Here is a 19,451-nt window from a genome sequence, read left to right as displayed (position 1 = left end):
TAGGCCTGGTGCTTGACCACTTCGCAGGGTGCATTTCCACCCTATGTGTATTCATTCTGTGCTCAACCTATGGCAGGGAGGGGCTCTCTTCCCACCCTTGAAATCACTGTAGTCCTGCTGGCCAGCGACCTACTTCCTTAACCTCCTCTGTTTTTGTTGTCTCAAGTAGAATGTGATACCAGTTTCCATGATATCCTAGCCGAGCGCATTAGTAGCTGGCGACTTGCACAGAATTGATTTGTCTGAGGTTCACATGTCTTTTATATTAGTCACTTTTATATATCGACCCCTGGGTTGCAGCAGGAGACGAGAAACGCACCCACTCAAATATGTGTTGATAAAATGAAAACCACAGACCCTTGGGATCACCAGCCACAAGTATTCAAAAAAACATAAATCAGCCCCTGAAAATCCATGAGATTTGTTAAGATAATCCACTACAGGTTCTTTTTCTCTGTCTTCTGGTTTCTGAGCCTTTAGGATGCACTTGCTTCATGTTTTCAGGCTTTTCTCTGCAACCATGAGGGCTAGAAACAACAATCGCAAATTTCACACAACTTGTGATAAAATCATGACAGTTGGCAACACTGGACTGTGCTCCCTAACCTTGCTTCTTTGTGACTAGGCCTGGTAGTAGTTGCTGTCTTGAACTATGTTCTTAAGTTCCCTTGTTTGCATCATGAATGCAAACTCACAGAACATGATCCCATTTACCCAGTTTGAGCCAATTTCTACAGCTCAGTGGGTAGTGGTGCTCCTTTCCCTTTTTGGGTCAGTGCCTTGATGCTGTGTTATTATGAACCATGCTAACTGCAGATCTGAGCCCTGTTAAGAAACACTTACTCGGTCTGATGCGATCGCCAAGGGAGGAGAGAAGTAAGGCAGGTTAGTGCTCGTGAACTGATCCAAGAATAGCAAAATCTGGGGCTCACTGGGCCACATATTAAATCTTTCATGTGAATTAATCTAGTTTGAAACTGGAAAAGGAGGAAATTAAACTTGGGTGTGGTTAAAAGTTCGCCTGTATCCAATTTTGCTCACCCACAACATAAACCTCAAATGCAGTATCACAGTTAGCTGGACGGTGCTGTGGGGAATCCACTACCACTTGTACTGTCAGTTCATGGATCCTTTCCGTGCGTCTTATTCCCCGCTCCCCCCGCCCTCTCTCTCTCTACCTGCACCCCCTCTGCTATAATTTCTATTAACAGCAGTGCCACAAATAGATGATGAGGGGGAAACCGATCAGCTTTGATATCCTTCTGCCTTTATTTAGTTTCAACCAGCCAGCTAGCAGCTCTGAGCAAAGGTCATTGGGTTCGCAATCCGGGGAATCACAGCTTGGCCATCTGGAGTGAAGTGCAAGCTTGACTATGGAAGATGGGCTAGGCCTTCTACAGGGACTGCTTAGTAACTAGAGGCATCCATCCCTACCAGCACATTAGCCCACTGCGGCCTATGCCAGCAATAATATATTGGGTTTAATTAAAGCAGTATTTTTTCATCTCCTCCATATATTATTTGATTATTGCTTCAGAATGAGCCAAGGAATTTATTTCTTTGCTCTTTTAATCTACCCCTTCCTTTTTAATTTTTTCTTTTGGTGTTCATTTCCCCCACCTCCAGGGCTTTTAACTGCTTAAAGCGATTGGACTGTTATTAGTTTTAAGTAAATAAGACCATTTTTCACAAGGATTGTGCTTGAAGACATGTTTGTTCATTGCAGATGGAAGCCATTATGGTTGGACCAATTCCGTGCAGGAACTCTAGCATAATGGGGCACCCAGATGCTGGATTTGATTCCAGGGGCGTTGGAACAATTTGTACAGTGCTGGGGGGGGGGCCCAAGAGCCATTGAACAAACCTGTAAACCCTGGACAGGATGGAAACCGTTTCAAGCCAGGGTGTGCGGTAACACTTCTAGTTTCACCACCCCTGCTTGATTCTTCAATTCCCTGCACCTTGTGCTACAGTCAGTCACCTGTGCTAAGCGAGGCCACGGTGGGTGTAAAATTGTGTTTGCAGAAGGAAAGGTACGTTTGTGCAGCCCCGAGCACAGTGACGTTTTGGTTCAAGGCTGAGGCTCCTGGGTGCTACTTCAATACAAAATAACAAATAGTTATTATAAAAATGCTCTCAGTGGGAATGGAGAGTTGTGATTTGTTAGCCTTTAACGCCCAGTTGCCGTCAGGTATAAATGCCAGCATGAGATGGAAGGCCATAGACGATTAAGCCTGGTGTCTGGGGTGGTGCTTCCCTTGAAAGTACAGCAAGCACCCTGCCAAATCTCCCGCCCCCCAAATAAAACCTAGTTTTGTTGGAGCCTAGGCGTCAATGTGATCAGCTCAGTACACATTAATCTGAGCTGCTTTGTCTGCAGTAGGGCTTTAGAGAGCAGTAGTTAGTGTGAGCTAGCTACTGTGTTCTAGCCACATACCTTTAAATCTTAGTCCAAGATAATCAAGACCCAGAGGGCCCACAAAGCCTTTCCCTGTGATCACAGATGTATGTATTGCCGTAGGCACCATGGGGCTCGTATTCAACAGGAAATTTGGATGTATTAGAGCAAAACCCCAGAGTCGAGTAAACAAACACAATGTCAAATATGACTCTGCGTCCTTGCAGGCAAGGACAAGTCATGTCTGACATTGTGTCATGGATGAACCCTATTGGAGCCCTAGGGTTGGTTACCTATGGCCAGTGGCCACAATGTGAACTACGTCTTGTCCGTGTCTCCATTGACTGCAGCATCCTGATTAATGCTGCGATAGTTAACAGGTCTCCTTGACGTTGCGCTCTAGCATGACCTAATTTCCTACTGCAGCCACAACCCTGAGCCCAAGCTGAAAACTGAGAAGAGGTCTTATCAGAAACTGATGCCTATGGGGCTGGCTGTGTGTAATACAAATACATGTAATACCGATGGATGTTTTTGCTCCAAAGCAACCCCTCGTTTACACAATGTGCTGATCTGAATTCTCACGGGTTGCAGCAAATGATGATTATATGCGCAAGAGGTCAGCATTGCCAATAATGTACTTTCTCTCCTCTCTTCCAGACCCTTCCCTTCAGAGGAGACCACAGAGAACGACGATGACGTCTATCGGAGTTTGGAGGAACTGGCTGAGTAAGTGGCCGTGCAAAAAACAAACAAACAAAAAGTTGCAATTCAGCTTCAGCAAGGAATGATAAAATAGGACAGCTGGGATCTGAGTGCAGGCTTGCCTCTTTGATGTTCTTGCCAAGAAATTTTTGTGCTGCTACAATAGTCTGGCTTTTTTCCCCCATGTAGAGCTCTGGGAGACATCAATTCTAACAGAGCACAATGGGGGGTGATTGGACACTAAGACTACGAAGATTCCTCCATAACTCTAAATCCCATTTTAAATACACAGGGGCTGTATGGGATTCCCCTGATTGTCCGAGTCGGGAGTAGCTCAGAGAAGGGAGTACCTCCTCTTTAACCATCTCCTCTCAGCAGCAGGTAGTTAGGGGATTACAGATCAGTAGATAATCAACACAAGAAGGTCTTGTGCAAAGAATAATTCTGGAAACTCCACATCACGTGCCCTATTGCGCTGTTTAATCCAAATGATGCACTCAGCACTGTACAGTTCGCAAAAATACACTGTCCCTGACCTGAAGAGCATACAGTCCAGAAAATCAGATACTTGGGAAATGGTCATACTGGGAAAAACAAGAGATGGAGAAAACATAATGGGGAACGGGAGAGAAGGGTCAGTGAGTCTTTCTACTAGAGACCCTGAACAAGATCCTGACTGTATGTATATTGTCTGGATAGACAAGGCAGGGAGAAAGGAAGTATTAATATCCCAATTTACAGATGGGGGAACTGAGGCACAAAGAAACTGAGGGGGTTGCTGGCAGCCAGACGGGAACTCTGTGGAAAAGGCCGGATTTGAACGCTGGTCTCCCAAGTCCCAGGCTAGTGCCTGCAGTGGCTGGTGTGTGGGATTTCTGGCTTTGGCGCTCCCTGATCGGTGATTTTCACTCTCGGTGATGGGAGATAAGGGCTCTGTGTGTTCTCACCAGAGTAAATCTGGAATCTGGTTGCTGCTCTTGTAGTTCCACAATAGTGTGTTCATCTAAATTGGGATTTTCACAGGAGCTGATGAGTACTGGTATATGACAGTTGGGTGTCTAACTCCCTTAGGCTACAATGAAAATGTCAGCCAGTCTTTTTAGGGCTTCAAACACATGATTAATTGGATTTATTTCTGATCATATGGTGTGTTGTGGGAATGCCTTTGGTGTATCCGTTTCTGTCTTTATCTCCAGCGTCTGTCTCTGCTGTTGTGACAACATTGAAGATTTTTAACAACCTTGAACCAAATCATAGAGAATGAAACCCTGGACCCATTGAAGTTGATGGCAAAATTCCCATTGACTTCAGTGGGGCCCGGATTTCAATAAAGTACAATCCATTTCATATGGGGAGAAAATTTTCAAGGGTGGATATATGGCTTTATACAGTTAAATATTATTGTTCAACAACATAAATAATAAAGCGTAATTCAATGAGTTCCTTATGGCTTCAGTTATTACAAAAGTAAATCATAAATTGATACATGGAATGGAGTATATCTGAGTTCCTAACTTGTGGTTTGGTCCTAGCAGTGATAATTGAATACATTTTAACATATATAGGGCTCCTTTCAAAAATAATACTTTCCCCTCCAAATGGTCTTAAAATCATTTTAATATTGGGTTTTTAAATTCCTGATTCTGACCCATATGCATGTTTTAAATTGGGGAATATGTTTGCGTGTGAATTTCTGGTGTTTGCTAAACTGATTAGGGCTATTGGAGCTGGCTGTGATCCAAGCAGTGTGGGCAGGCAATATTTTCCTTAAAATAAATGTTTTCAGTCTGTGCTCCTTACAAGGAGCAGATTATACTTTAAAAAGAAGGATTCACACCTGTAATTACTTTGCTGCTGATCTCTGCGGCTTCTAGGATATGACTGTTCCTTTCTATCTGTATATGTTCTTCTATAACCCCCAATACCATATTACCTGAGTAATGGATGGATTATTAATGGGTTTTATCCTCACAACACCCCTGTGAGATTGGAAAATTTTGCCCTTGATCTCTCTGTGCCTCAGTTCCCAATGGGCAAAATGGAACTAATATACTTCCAAAGTTCCTAATTGACTTAATAGCTTAACTCATTAGGAAACTAACACCCATTGTCTTTCAGTGAAAATAAGGCTCCTCTCCTTGCTGTCCCAGCTTCGCTGCATCTTTTAACCCCACATTTCTCTCCTCCTCTTGAGATTCAGGCTACAAAGTTTGTGGGGGTTCAGATCTATTAGAGAAGGACCCATATGCAAAAAAAAAAAAAAAAAAAAGAAAAAGAGAAGAAAAAAAGGGGTGGGGTGGGGTTTAAGATCCCAAAGTCTGATGGCATTTTCCACTCCCCCTGTTAGGAGTTTACGTTCTTCAGCTTTGTGTATGTCAGATAGGAGTGCCCAGAGACATACCCAATATTGTAAAATGTACCACGATGCCTAAGGAATTCATTAGAATTAGAGCTCAGTAAATTCCTGGTGACAGAAAACTGGGAGATTACCCAGGTAGGGTACATCTGCACTGTAGTGGGAGGTGTTCTGTCCAGTGCCATAGATGGATGGCACTAGTTGATTGAGCTGGCAATCACACCTCCAGCTGCTGTGTAGACGTACCCTTAAGAATGTCCTCAATATTTGTGTTCTAGCTCCATGAGGGGTGGCCTGAGCAGCATGATCCATTAGTAGTGGTCTCTCGTTCTCTGTCTTCCACAAGGAGACTCTAATTTGAGATGCACCATACCATATACTGTGCAATAATGTTGCATGCTGGCAAGCCCAGGATAGCATGAGAAACAAAGAGGTCATTCCTGAGCCGGGAATGATTCAATGTCCCCAACGTCTTTAGCATCGAGCAGCCATAGGGGAGGTACGTTAAATGTTTCTCAGGTGGTAGAAAATGATTTTCACAGCAAGTTGTAAAAGGATCCAATTCTAGGAAGTACAACCACTATTAGACAGCAAAACCGCAAGTAACAATCTTCCCTACTTTATAAAACTTTCATTGCTTTTTGCTGCTCTGTATTTCCCCCCCATTAGCTACACAGGCACGATTCAACTGCAAGTTATTGGACTTGGTTTTTTCCCCCCTCTTAACTATTTCTAAAATGGGTTGTAGCCCTGTTTTGAAAATAACTGCCAAAACTCCCATCAATAATGGAGCTGAATTATCCTTGTTAACTTCAGCACAGGGGTGCTGGAACAATTTTTATAGTGTGGGTGCTGAGAGCTGTTGACCCGAACTGTAAACCCTAGATATGATGGAAACCACTTCAAGCCAGGGGGTGCAGCAGCACCCCTAGTTCTAGCATCTATGCTTCAATATGGTAGGGTACAGCCTGTGATGGATAGCCACTGAAGAGGAATGCAACACAGAGCATTTATATACCTAGTAAATAAACGGAGTTGGCCTAAACTGCTCCCATTGGAATAAATTGAGAGTTTTATTATTAACTTAAGTGGGAGCAGACTTTGGCCAATGCTGCATGCTTTTGAAAATCTCACCCTTAATGCCTCTAGTGTACACAAGTGGAATTGCAGGAGGGATAATGGGGCAAACCTAATATTTGGGTGGATCGATACATACATGGGGCCAAACAGTCCTGTTGGGTGAAATCTGGTCCCCACTGAAGTTAATGGCAAAGCTTCTGTTGACTGTGGTCAGGCCAGGTTTTCACCAGTTATTTTTAGTGATACTACTTGTGTGAGTGAAGCGAGCAGGGTTTTGCCCACATGTTCATTTACGTATTTGAGAGGGTTAGGCGCAGAGCTGGTTGGGCATGTTCCATCAGAAATATTTTCTAACCAAAAAGGCAGCTTCCACAAAATCAAAAGTTTTCCTGGGAAAATTTCAATGTTGCCAGTACAAAACATTTAGTTTGACCTAAAGCAGAATATTTAATTTCGATGAACTTATTCAAAGCATTTCATTTCAAAGTTCAACAAAACATTACACTGTGTTTCCCCATCAGCACATTGCCTTACAGGAGGTGTAGTTCAGACTCCCATTCTCTCCAAGGGCCAGGCACCCCAGAGGACTACATGCCCCATAATGCAATGAGGATTTCCCTCTGACCAAGCTGTGTGGTTCATCATGGGAGATGCGTGAATCTGGGTGCATCATCTGACATGTAGTCTAGCCAGGGGAGTCTGGCCCAGAGGCGAGAATGGGGGTATCTGGCTCCCAAATTACAACTCCCAAAAACAAAGGCTTTCAGGTCAGTTCAATAAACCAAAACAAACATTTCAATTTCTGGAATGTCAAAATGTTTTGTTTTGATCAAAAATATTGAAATGAAGCATTTTGATCTTTCCAAATAATTTTTTTCAGAAAATCTGTTCTGTGAAAAGCTTTGAAATTTCAATTTTTCATCTTCTAGCTTAAGTGATAATGAGCTTTTGAAGCAAGAGGATCTGAGTTCCAGCCATGTTTTCTCTACAAAACTCCCAAGAAGCCAGGGCATGCAGCACGCTGACAACTGTGAAATCCTCAGTGGCCATAGAATTGTTACATTATTATTGTAATTACTGTAAGAGCAACAACAACATTCTGTGGCAAAAGAAAAATCCCTGACTGATATATAAATCAATAGCTGTGCTCAGTGTGGTTACATGTATCATACAAACAAGCTGTTTCTTTCAATGCAAGTCAAATTTGCCACAGGGAAACTTGTGCGTGTAAAGAACATTCATGCCTTGATGCACACATTGTGCTTTCAGATTTGAGGTTCCAAGTAGTGTATTCTGAACACAGAATTGCCTGCCGGGGGAGTAGGGGCAACCCATTCAGAAGATTGAGAGATAATTATTTGCAACAACAGTTCATAAAAATTGGACTGATCATTGAAAGGGAGGTTAAGAAAAAACAGATCTGTCAAGGGAGCTAAAGGTTGCTGAGTTCCCTGCCTCCTACCCCCTGTGTTTTCTTTTCAGTTAGCCAGATGGCTGACTGGAGAAAGCCAGCGAGGGGGGCAGATGGCAAGGCCCAGTGAGTTTAAGTCGTGCAAGCGCAGTGCTGAGAGTAGGGGATCGGGGGAGGAGGGGAATCATTTTCCTCTCCTGTGCAGTTTCTCTTGGAGTTCTGTGATATCAGATGTTTCAGCCTGCCACAGAGAGGCCTGATCCCAGAGAGTTTATGGGGAAAAGGCCACTGAAAATGATAGAGGCCGAGCTCTCATCCAGAATTGAAGCGGATGCTGGTGATAACACAATATGCTGTTTCACTGGCACCTGCTGATAAAAATCAAAGCATTGTTTGTCCTAAAGGCCTTCTAGTGAGTCCGCTCATCCCTGCCCCGCCCTTCCCTTTTATCACGGCTGACTTGATTTGATCATTCTGAAATCACCTCTGATAGATGGCTGTCCAGTCTAGCACTGAATGTATCTACAGATGCCCATATCCCAGCCTCCTTTGGCTTGTTTCATTGCCCTCACCTCTCTTACAGCTCTGAAGTTTTACATAACAATTAACCTAAATTTTCTCTCCTGACTCTTAAACCCATTCTGCTTATTTTGTCGCATTAGATTTATGAAACCAGTTGATCCCTGTCCCCTTTTTCAGCATTGAAAAGCTTCTGTAGGGTATATGAAAAAGAAAAGGAGTACTAGTGGCACCTTAGAGACTAACCAATTTATTTGAGCATAAGCTTTCGTGAGCTACAGCTCACTTCATCGGATGCACGAAAGCTCATGCTCAAATAAATTGGTTAGTCTCTAAGGTGCCACTAGTACTCCTTTTCTTTTTGCGAATACAGACTAACACGGCTGCTACTCTGTAGGGTATATATGATCTACTGTGTCCAGTATCCTTATGGCACAGTGCTTTTATGCTCATAAGAATCCAGCAGTCCCATTTTGGCTTTATTGGACTGCACACTGTATGCCATTGTTCTGGTTCATTTCATATCATCTGACTGCAGAGCTTGTCAATCTCCATGATGAACTGGAGTCCATTAAAAAAAAAAAGTGTTTCTTTGATCCCTTCTGAAACGAGGAATGTCCCAGTACTTAGGAGATTCTGTCCATTGGTTTGTTTTGGGTTTCCCCCTAAACAGCTGTAAAGTACATGTGGGAAAACTTAGGACAATGTGTTCTGAACAAGAGCTGTGGGGGTGGGGGGAAGAACAGGGTTGTTACAGGAAAACCTTCTAAGGGGAGATACATTGGGTTGTGGGTAAGGCACCAGAATGGGTATCCAGAAATGTGGGTTCAGTCGACATTTCTTTTGTGACAGGACAAGCTGCTTAACCTCTTAAAGCCTCACTTCCCTGTCTGGAAAAAAGGAAGGATTGTTATTCCCTTTTCCCACCCTTTTCTATCCCGTTCATTTAAACTGCCCATTCTTTGGGGGCAGGGACGTACTCTTACATGTACATACAGTGCCTAGAGTCATGGGGCTCCTCTCTGAGGTGGGGCTTCTACGTTCTGTTGTCATACAGAGTCACAGCTGCGTTGTCTAGGGGAATGTGGAGATCATTAGATTTGGTGAAGCGAGTATGTGCCTATCCTGTCCTTTAAAATACCTCACTTCAGGTGAGTGCATATTCCACGCACGTGCCAGGAATGTAGTTGTGGGGTGGTCCTGAAGTTATTGCACCGATGAAGAGTGCACTGTAGCTTTAACGGTGAACGTGCTTTCAAGGGTAGAATTTGAATCCAAGCCTGCAGAGGAGACCTCAGTCTTAACAGAGCTCAAATGCTCTGCTGTCCTGACACAGAAACGTGTATCCCTTAGAAACACTTGTGTTTGAGAGGGTTGGGTTTATGTTATTGGTACAAGCAGTACAGGAGTGCCTCACGGTGCCTACCAAGATCAATAGCACCATTGAGCTAGACAGGGTATAACAGCCCCTGCCCCAAAGAGCTTACAGTCTCCAAGGGTCCATCTACCTTGGACTTGGTAGGTGGAATTGCCACCTGGAGGAGACATACCCACGCTAGCTCTCATCAAGCTAGTGTGCTAAAAATAGCATAGCTGGGCAGTACAAGCAGTGGGACTAGCTAGCTCACTCTGAGTATGATCCCATCCGAGCCCTAGGCACATACTTGGGGTGCCTAGACACTCCCACTGCTCGCGTCACTGTGGCTACGCTGCTGTTTTTAAGATGCAAGCTCAATCAGACAGAATGGGAGGCAGACAGAGTGGGAGGGAAAACAAGCACCGAGAGACAAAGTGACTTGCCCATGGTCACCAAGCAGGTCAGCGGCAAAGCCAGGAATAGAATGCAGGTCTCCTGAGCCATGATCCTGTGCCCAGTACTGCCTCAGTGAGTGATGAAAGGCGCCGATATTGCTTCCTCTTACGTGACAGTGTTAGATGATTTGCAACGTGTCTCCTGTGAAAAGGAGTTGGGTTTTAATTAAACTTCTCAAAGATGCCTGTCATTGGGCTGCTCTTTTCCCCCTTTGGGTTTGACCATGTGTGAATTGACTAAGTATACTTCAAACGTCCCTCATGTGTCCTGATTTTTGTCCTAATGTCATGTGTGTTCCTCCTTTGTTGAATAAATGTGATACTTGTCTTTGATTCATAGCGTAGTAGGCAAAGATGCAAGCTTGTATTGTCCTAAGGAAGCACAGTTTAACTCCCAGTTTCAGGGGCGGGGAGTGATAATCCAGCCTACCCACTCCTGAGATTGTAAGGTCCTTGGGGCAGTGACTGACTGTCTTTGTGTTCTGTGTTTGTACAGTGCCTAGCACAGTGGGGTTCTGGCCCATAACTAGGACTTCTAGACACGGTGATAATACAAATAGTAATATGCTATTCGGCACTGGCACCTGGGCTGAGGCTTTGCTAACATGAAAGTTAGTTTCCCAGTAGTGGAATTGTTGATACAATACAAAACCACCTCCCTCCCTCCCTCCCTTTTCACATCTGTGTGTATTTGATGCATGTCTTTTGTCTCTCTCCAATCTGTCTGAGGAGGAATTGCCTGCAGGATTTTCATTACTAAGTGCTACAGGACATGTTGCTACCTGTGGAACCGTGAGATCAGCAGAGAGCTAACGTTGGTTGCATGACTAAAGCCTTGTCCACAGTCGAGGCATGTTTGGACCCATAATTCCCCACTCATGCAGCTCTGCTGGGATCTGCCTTTGCCAATAGGCCTTCTTACCCTGAAGAATCTCTTTCAAAGGTTGTTGATTTTTCCTTGCTGCTGTCATCAGAGCTTCTTGGTTACATCTCCCAAGATAATGGAGTGATCAGCAGATTTTTTAGAAGTGCATTTAAAAAGAAACCCCAAGGTGAGCTGATAAACGAGCAGCCTTCTTCTTGCCCATCCATCTGCTTGCATTAGAAAAACCACACACCCGTCAGTCTGAAACTACCTGCCTGGGTTTTCCGAGGCTGAATAGACACAGAAATTGTAAACACGTCCTTTCTTCTTCATCTCTGCCCACTTATGTGTGTCCTCCTGGTGCCATCCCTCAGAGTGCATTTTATTGTTGCCATTTGGGTCACTTTGAGACTCTCAGATTCCACATTTGACGGGGCATGGTAAAAGATGCTGAATAGAACAGATTAGAAAATATGGCTGTTGCTACCTCCAGACGTGGGCCTAACTTCAAATGATTTCTGGCTCATTAAAACTCCATTAGATCGGGTCAGAAGACTCCACACACCTTTAACCCCCTCCTCCTAAAAACTAAGCATGCCAGCTGTGTTGTTAATATATAGGGCTCCTTGTCCCTATATGCTAGAGAGAGACCATGAATGAGATAGTAGTCAGATGAAATCTCTATTAATAGCAAAAAATAAAATAAAATGCAGAGAGTGAGTGAGAAAATGCAGGATTACTGGGTCTGGCTAGAACCAGCCAGATGCTGGGCAGCTTTCTCAGGCACTTCCACAAATCTATTTTGAACTAGTAACTAGAGATGGGCTTATGCTATGAAATTCTCTTAGGGATTTTGAAGACACCAAAGCTCTAGGTGTTGGGTTTTGGTTGAGGCCTGTCTTTGCTTTGAAACTCTTTTGTCCTTCATGTTAGTTCTGGACCTTTCATCAGCAGAGAGCGGACGTGGTATAGGGAGGTGCAAACACTGCTGTGGTTTTGAAGTGATCTAGTCTCCACCAGGGGCAAGGCTAAGGGTATGTCTACACTACCCATGTTACAGCACGGCCGCAGCGGCGCTGTGATGTGGGCAGTATAGACGCGCTTTATCGCCGGGGAAGAGCTCTCCCGGCGATTAAAAAAAACCAAACACCCCTAACAAGCGGTGGTAGCTTTATTACTAAACACAGCGATAAAGTGCTGTCTGCCCTGGAGCTTTTCAGTGCTAAAACTTTTGTCCCTCAGGGGGGTGTTTTTTCACACCCCTGAACAACAAAAGTTTTAGTGCTGAAAGTGGCAGTGTAGACACAGCCTTAGACTGTGACTAATTTATCTTCACAAGGGGCTCAGCCATACTTGAGCTCCAGAGGGACCGACTGAAAGCCCGTAGGATACTGAGCTTTGGATCAGGCCCCGTCCTCAGAGTACCACTCTTATTCCTTCTGTAAACCTATAAGGCGTTGTCTACACAGCGAGTTAGAGGGCGGCAAACCAGGGTGTGAATCTACAGCTCGGTAGCTTGCTGTGCACGTGTGCGTGGATCCTGCTACAGCACATAATGCCACAGGGCACTTTGACCTACTGCGCTTTGAAATGGGGGATAGTAAGTGACTGCATGGCAGACTAGTGCGCTCTAGGTTCACACCCTGGCTTGCCATGTCCTGGCTCTCCAGCTAGACAACCCCTAAGACTTCAAAAACCCACTTCATAGTGGCTGCGTGGCCAGATTCCAAATAAATCAGACAAACCAGCCGCTGCTCTGCTGGTCGTTACTGTCTTATGTTCGCGTACCAGCATAATATGGTTTTGCTCTTGTGCACTGTAAAGACAGTGCTTAATTTTTGTCTATTTTTAAAATTCAGGATTATTATGAATATTACAGCAGGGCCCTGGAGGCAGCAATTGAGATCGAGGGCCCCATTGGGCTAGTGACTGTGAAAACACAGAGCGAGAGAGAGAGTCTCTGCCCCCAAAGAACTTACAATCTAAACAGACACCGGTGGGAACAGAGGCACAGAGGTGAAATGACTTGCCCAAAGTCACAGAGAACGCAGGTATTCTTGGTGCCCTGTCTGGTGCCCCCAGTGCAGCTTCTCTGATCAGATGGGCCTAAGATCTGACACCTGGATATTGAAGGTCAGATGCACAACCAAATTCTGTGTTTAGTCCCTCCCTGTAAATGAGCTTGATTGCTGAGCTCGGACACCCCTCAAATTGGGGGAAGTGTAAATCTGGATCTGAACTTTGCAACTCAGACCCTCCTATAAATCAATAAAAATAGCTACATGCAGTTAAGCTGCAGCCCTTTAAGGACACAGACATTGAAAATGCCTCTCCCCTAATTAAAAAGCTTCAAGGGACATTGTCAAAGCTGCTGGACCCTACAAATCATACCTTGGAGGGAGAGCCACTGTTCCCCAGTACAAGTGCTATGGGTTTGGTGGCAGAGTGCATTGTCTCACTAACCCTGCATTTAGGTGGCCAAACTTACTGACCCTCTGAGCCGCATACAATAATCTTCATAAGTTTGAGAGGCGCAGGACACTCACAACGTGCCCCACAGGATGGTGCTTGCTGGGGCTCGAGGCTTCATCTCTGTGGGGCGGGGGCGTGGGGCACACCTGGCTGAAGCCCCAAGCTGTGGCATCCCCTCCACCCCCCACGAGGCTAAAGCCCTGAGGACCCCCCCACACCCTGCTGGGCAGAAGTCCCTAGCCCCCCGACCCTGCAGCAGAGCAGAAGTCACAACCTCCCTCCCCCAGTTTGGTAGCCGAAGATTGGGGCCGGGGAGGGGACACAGACGCTGACTTTCCAAAGTGCTGGGGGATGCTCGACCCCCAGCTCTGCCTCAGGCCCTGTCCCCACCCCACCCCTTCCTCCAACGCCCCACCCACTTCTTCTCATCCCTGCTCCACTCCCACCCTACCTCTTCCTGCCCCATTCTGCCCCCCTCCTCAGCACGCCGTGTCCTCACTCCCCCCCAATCGCTGTGGGTGGGAGGCATGGGGAGGGAGGCGGGGAGTTGATGGGGGCACCCACCATTTTTCCCCCCGGGTGCCCCAGCCCCGGAGCATCCACGGAGTCGGCTTCTGTGGGGCAGGGGTCATGGGGGAGGCTCCAGGAATCGCATTTGAACTGTGAAAGAGCCGCGGTGTGGCCACATCTGGTGTGTGTGTTCACTGAGACCAGTCTGAGGTGAATTTGTTGCTCTAAATCTAATTCCTGTGGGGCACTTGTTTCACGTCAGCCTCTGCTTACGTGAGGCTAGAACTTGGAATAACAGGGTGTTAGGGGGAAGCTGGCACTCTGCTTGGCTTGTTATCACTAATTATGGTTTTCTGAGTGGTCCCTTTGTTTTGGGTCCATTACAAGGTGCAGAGGAAGGCATGGTCCCTGAGACACCGAGTTTGCAATCGGGGTGCCCACTATTCATATGAGAATCTCATTGAAGTCAACGGAACTGTATGTGTGAATAAGGGTGAGAGCCGGACGGATCATTCCGTTCTGACTCCTTAAATCAGTGGGGCAGGTGATGGTCAGAGCGCCAAACAGTGCAAAGATCTGAAGGAAGGAAAGGCGCAAAAGGAGCGGGTAGAGCGTAAGGGGTAGCACGGATGAAGGCATGAAAAGGAGAGTGGAGGACGGATATGAAAGGAGCTTGAGGGAGTTGGATTGGGGGCCAGTGCTTTGTGTCTCTTCTCATATCCTCCTCAATAAAATTCTTTTTTGGAGCTTTATGGCTGGGATTTTGCAAGGAGCCTAAGGAAGTTAGCTGCCCAGCTCCCACTGAATTTCAGTAGGATTTGGGTGCCAGCATCCCAGCCCAAGTTAGTCACGCTTCTGACTGACTCGATCACCCCGGTGCATTAGTTCTTCCTAGGCTTGCGCCATGCAGGCGTTGACAGCGTGCGAATGGCGCTTCCCAGCTGCACCTGTCTCCTCTCTCCCTTTGGCTATTGAGTGGAAACGTATGAGGAGCCAGCTCCCTGATGCCACGGAAAGAGCAGACGGGGGAGAGGAATCGCTTTTGGGCACGCGTTCCGCAACTTGTACCCACAATCCAAAACGCCGCGGTTACTGCAGACCCGGTGGTTTGGCCTTCCCCAGCCTTGACAAGTGGGGACCATTGGAAAGTTAGTCTGATGCTGGAAGATGCTCAGCACTTCACAGGATCGTGGAACGCTGTGATTTTCTTGGGGACCGCTCGAATTAAGGAAGGAAAGGGGGGTGATTGTTAAGTGGAAGCATACATGCTCCAGTCAGCCCATCAGCTACCTACAGCCTCGCAGTGGAGGGGCTCATTGGGTTCTCTGCTTTTAGTGACACTGCAATTTGCTTTGCATGGCTCCTCTCCCTCAACCCCACCTTACTTCCCCATCCACCCCCCTGCCAATTGACAATGACGTATGATGTACCCTGGGCAGAATGTCCGTTTTGGTTTCCTAGTAACAATTTTAATGATCGTTTTACATCTCCCAGCATAAAAAGGGCCTGTGGCCAGAACAGCACATTTCAGCTTGTCATTTGGGATATTTTATGGTCCGTTTTTTATACATGCAGGCACGTGCGCACACACGCACAGAGGAAGGAGCCCTAAATGTGGTTTTGCTCAAGGCATTAAAATGTATAGTACCTGTTACTATTTCCCCTCCTTTAAACATAGTCGTGTTGGTGTGTTGGGCACAGCTGACTTCCTCAGGACACTGGAAAGCATTAAAAGACTTTCCGAGAAAGTGACCCTGGATCCTGACTGTTTGGCAGCTAATCTTTGTTTGGTTTGGCTTGGGGGCATGTTCACCCTGGGTGTAACTCCAGTGAGGTTCATGCACTCACACCAGGGACAGATTTGCCGACAGACTTTGCTTTGTCTCAGAAAAGCATATTGTCCCGTGGGAAGGATTTGGATATACCCCTGCAAACACAGTGGGTGTTGTGTGAGACTCGTAACGGGAGCAGCGCTGCTGAATGTAATATGGGTGAAACCAATCGGATTCTGTAGCAATTACTGTGCAATCCTATAGCTCTTGCTTAGCCAGGAAAGATCACTCAAGGCCCTCTCCCCAAAAAAAGTTTCCTTCACAAGCAGATTTGAGGCAGGAAAGTAGCAGGACAGTCAGTTATAGACTGAGCTTTATATTCCTGACAAATTGACCCCTCCGTGCAAGTATTCACAACGCTGCAAACAGCCAGGCTACCGAGAAGCCTCTTCAAAGCCAGAAACGAGCACCCACAGCACAGTCCCCCATGCTGCACCTGGGTCACTGCCCTGAAACAAAAATGCAGAATTCCCCTTTTACTCCCGACCCCCTTGCCTATTAGCCTGTATCCTGATGTTATCAGTTGTAACAGGCAGGCAGAGGTTAAGCAGGGAAGTGGTACTGCCTCTGGTTCTCTCCTCGCCTTTCCACCATGATATATGACCACACTGGATAAGTTGGTGCCTCCCTCAAGCTCATACAGGCAGCCACATGCAGTGAAAGGTGCGAATGTTTCTATCAGGGGAGCGCACCTCATACAGGTGCCAGCTTCAACAGAAGCAGGGTTGGACTCTCTGTCAAGTGCATACGACGAAGCAATCCCTGCAGCATCACTGCTTATATCCCAAGTCTCTGTGAAACTCTTAGCTGAGAAGGGAGAGACGCTGTGGAATGCATAGTTTGGGGCTACTGGACTGGGGTGGAAAGCCACACTTCTTTCTACCCACGGAAGTTTTACTTTTTCGTTTCTGTGTACATTGCTGATAGCTCTTGTGATGAGTCTTGCAATATTTGGGGGTTTCTTAAAGACCCAGCTCCTGGAGTCGGGAGATTATATGAGAATCTCAGCTTTTATTTAAAAACAGTCAGTTTCTAGCTCTGATGGTTGCAGAGAAAAGCGTGGAAAAGGTGACTGCTAAAGGCTCCCAAAGCAAGGCAAATAAAGATCTGGTTTAAATAATGATTTTTACACCAGTCTCATGATTGTAGAACAGCTAGGGCTGGCAGTAGTGACTGCTCTACCACAACACCGTGATGTGTGGATTGCTAGGACTGCAGAAGGAACAGAGAAATAATTCCTTTAGGTTTTTTTAAAACTCCTCTTAAAATGTTTCTACTAATACTAGATTTTATACAACTTTTTAAAAATTGTTGAACACCTGAAATTCTGGCCCTACATTATCCAAGAATGTCCCTCCAAAGAGTCTCCGTTTCAACTTCTGTTTCCTTTGTATACAGCATCTTTCTCCAAACATATATTTGCAATCAGCTGCTTTGACAAATGCTAAACCTAGACACAGTATCTGTGAGATCCTTCTGTTCGCATCCCAAGATACCAAGTAGCGATGCCACGGCTTTATGAAAAGTCCAGTAGAATTTAATAGAAAGTTATAACCTCTCTCTGGGGTTTTTTAAAACACATTTTATAGTCCAGAGAACTGTATCTTGTAGAATAGAGAATGATATTGCTACTATACACTTCTATAAGATGACTCAAAAATCCTTCGGCAAGGAGATCATTCTCTATAGACAGGGGTAAAATTTTCAAAACCACTGGTGGAGTTTTTGTCCTATTTTCAAAAGTGAGTTAGGTCCCTTGACACAGAGGCTCCTTAGCAAAGGAGCCCCAATTCTTTGCAAACAACTCTCACCTTGGTCACTACACCAAACACATCTTACAGCTTATTTATCTGTGAAGAATAACATGTAAGGTATATATGGAAAGCTTGTAACTTCTCAAGATTCATAAGCATTGTGAGATGTATGTATATTTATGTAATATTTAAGGAATAATGTATTGATATTGAAAGTATGCTTTATGGATTTGGAGTAAAAAATTAGTTACCAGGAGATAATGTGTCTTGGTGATGGCCCATAGGGGGAATTATCGCCCTCCCCCCACAACTCCATCCCATTTGACCGGTGATGTAATGCACGGCTGAATTGTTTAGCGTTGCTCAGTCCCAAGACTTTTAATGGAAAACCATCAGCAGCAACTGCAGACAATCGAAACCACTTGAAGGTGTAAAAAGGAACATTACAACAAGACAGGAGCTGGTGCTGTCTATGAATAGAAACAAAAGGCTGTTTCAGTATGAGACAGAGGAGGGAGAAACACTTGGTATCTACAAAAAGAAAAGCAGTCCTTGTGGCACCTTAGAGACTAACCAATTTATTTGAGCATGAGCTTTCGTGAGCTACAGCTCACTTGAGCTGTAGCTCACGAAAGCTCATGCTCAAATAAATTGGTTAGTCTCTAAGGTGCCACAAGGACTCCTTTTCTTTTTGCGAATACAGACTAACACGGCTGTTACTCTGAAACTTGGTATCTAGTCACTGAGGAAACCCCTTATGGAGTGCAAGTGCTTTCATGAATGTTTGGATCCTGGTTCTTGTGAAACCAAGCCAGCTCTGCAACAGACACAACTTTGGGGAAAACCTGCTTTATTAGATAGAAAAGGTAACTATTAATAAGCGCAGATCCAGGTTTGTATTTTGTTTTGTATTATTCCCATTTGTTCCCACCACACTCTCTTGTTTCTAGCTAAATCTCTATTCTTTCTTAAATGAACCTATTTTTGTTTATTAGAAGTGCTCACAAGTGCCGTGCATTTCACAGTTTAAGGTGAAACTGGTAATCTGCAGTACACGGCTCCTTTGGGAGCAGAGGATTTGGATTTTCTGTGAGTAGCCAGTGTTAGGAGCTGGGTATCCCAGGGGAAAGCTTCAGAGGGACTCCAGGGCTGGGGTACACCTCCTGGTAACCTGCAAGGTGGAAACTGGGCTGGCATAGCCCAGAGGAGAGCGGCTGGAAGGCTGGTGGAGTTAGGGAGCTGACACCCACACAGGCAAGATACCTTCACACTGGAGGTGGGGGATAACAATGTGACTCTGAGTCCTGGGTGCCCTGAGAACTGTCACAGGCCCTTAGGAGCCTGAACCCCATTTCAATGAGACTTAGGCTCCTATGGTCTTAAATCACTTTTGAAAATAGGAATGAGGCTCTCTTGAAAATGTTACCCCAGATCCTCAGCTGGCTTAACATTGCACATCTCTGACTGAATCAATGGAATGATACTATTTATGCCATCTGAGCATCTGGCCATCGTTCATTGTCACAGTAATGCTGTGTTATTAAGTTGCTACAGACTAAAATCCTCTTGATATATTTTTTTAATAGTTGTCTATTTCCAACTGGGGCACATGACTCGCAAAGATCAATGAAAATCAATATGCGAAAAGAACTGATGTCAACAGTAATATACAAAGCAGAAAGATTCTACAACCTACAGTCTGTCCTGGGAGATTGTCTGATCTACACGTCTGATAGT

The 19,451-nt window shown here is 45.4% G+C and overlaps 1 protein-coding gene across 1 annotated transcript in view; it reads left to right on the top strand.

Annotated features, from left to right (window-relative positions):
* VAV2 (vav guanine nucleotide exchange factor 2) overlaps positions 1–19,451 on the top strand; it is a 310,317-nt gene that overhangs the window by 219,217 nt on the left and 71,649 nt on the right. Inside the window, exon 4 of the mRNA XM_077836255.1 lies at positions 3,059–3,127. Within this exon, the coding sequence (XP_077692381.1) occupies positions 3,059–3,127 (69 nt within the window). The remainder of the gene's footprint in view (positions 1–3,058; positions 3,128–19,451) is intronic.

This window comes from Eretmochelys imbricata, chromosome 16 (assembly GCF_965152235.1).
Source record: "Eretmochelys imbricata isolate rEreImb1 chromosome 16, rEreImb1.hap1, whole genome shotgun sequence".
NCBI classification, from domain to species: Eukaryota; Metazoa; Chordata; order Testudines; family Cheloniidae; genus Eretmochelys; species Eretmochelys imbricata.
The sequence above is the reverse complement of the archived record's forward strand: the minus strand, read 5'-3'. Positions and strand labels throughout refer to the sequence as shown.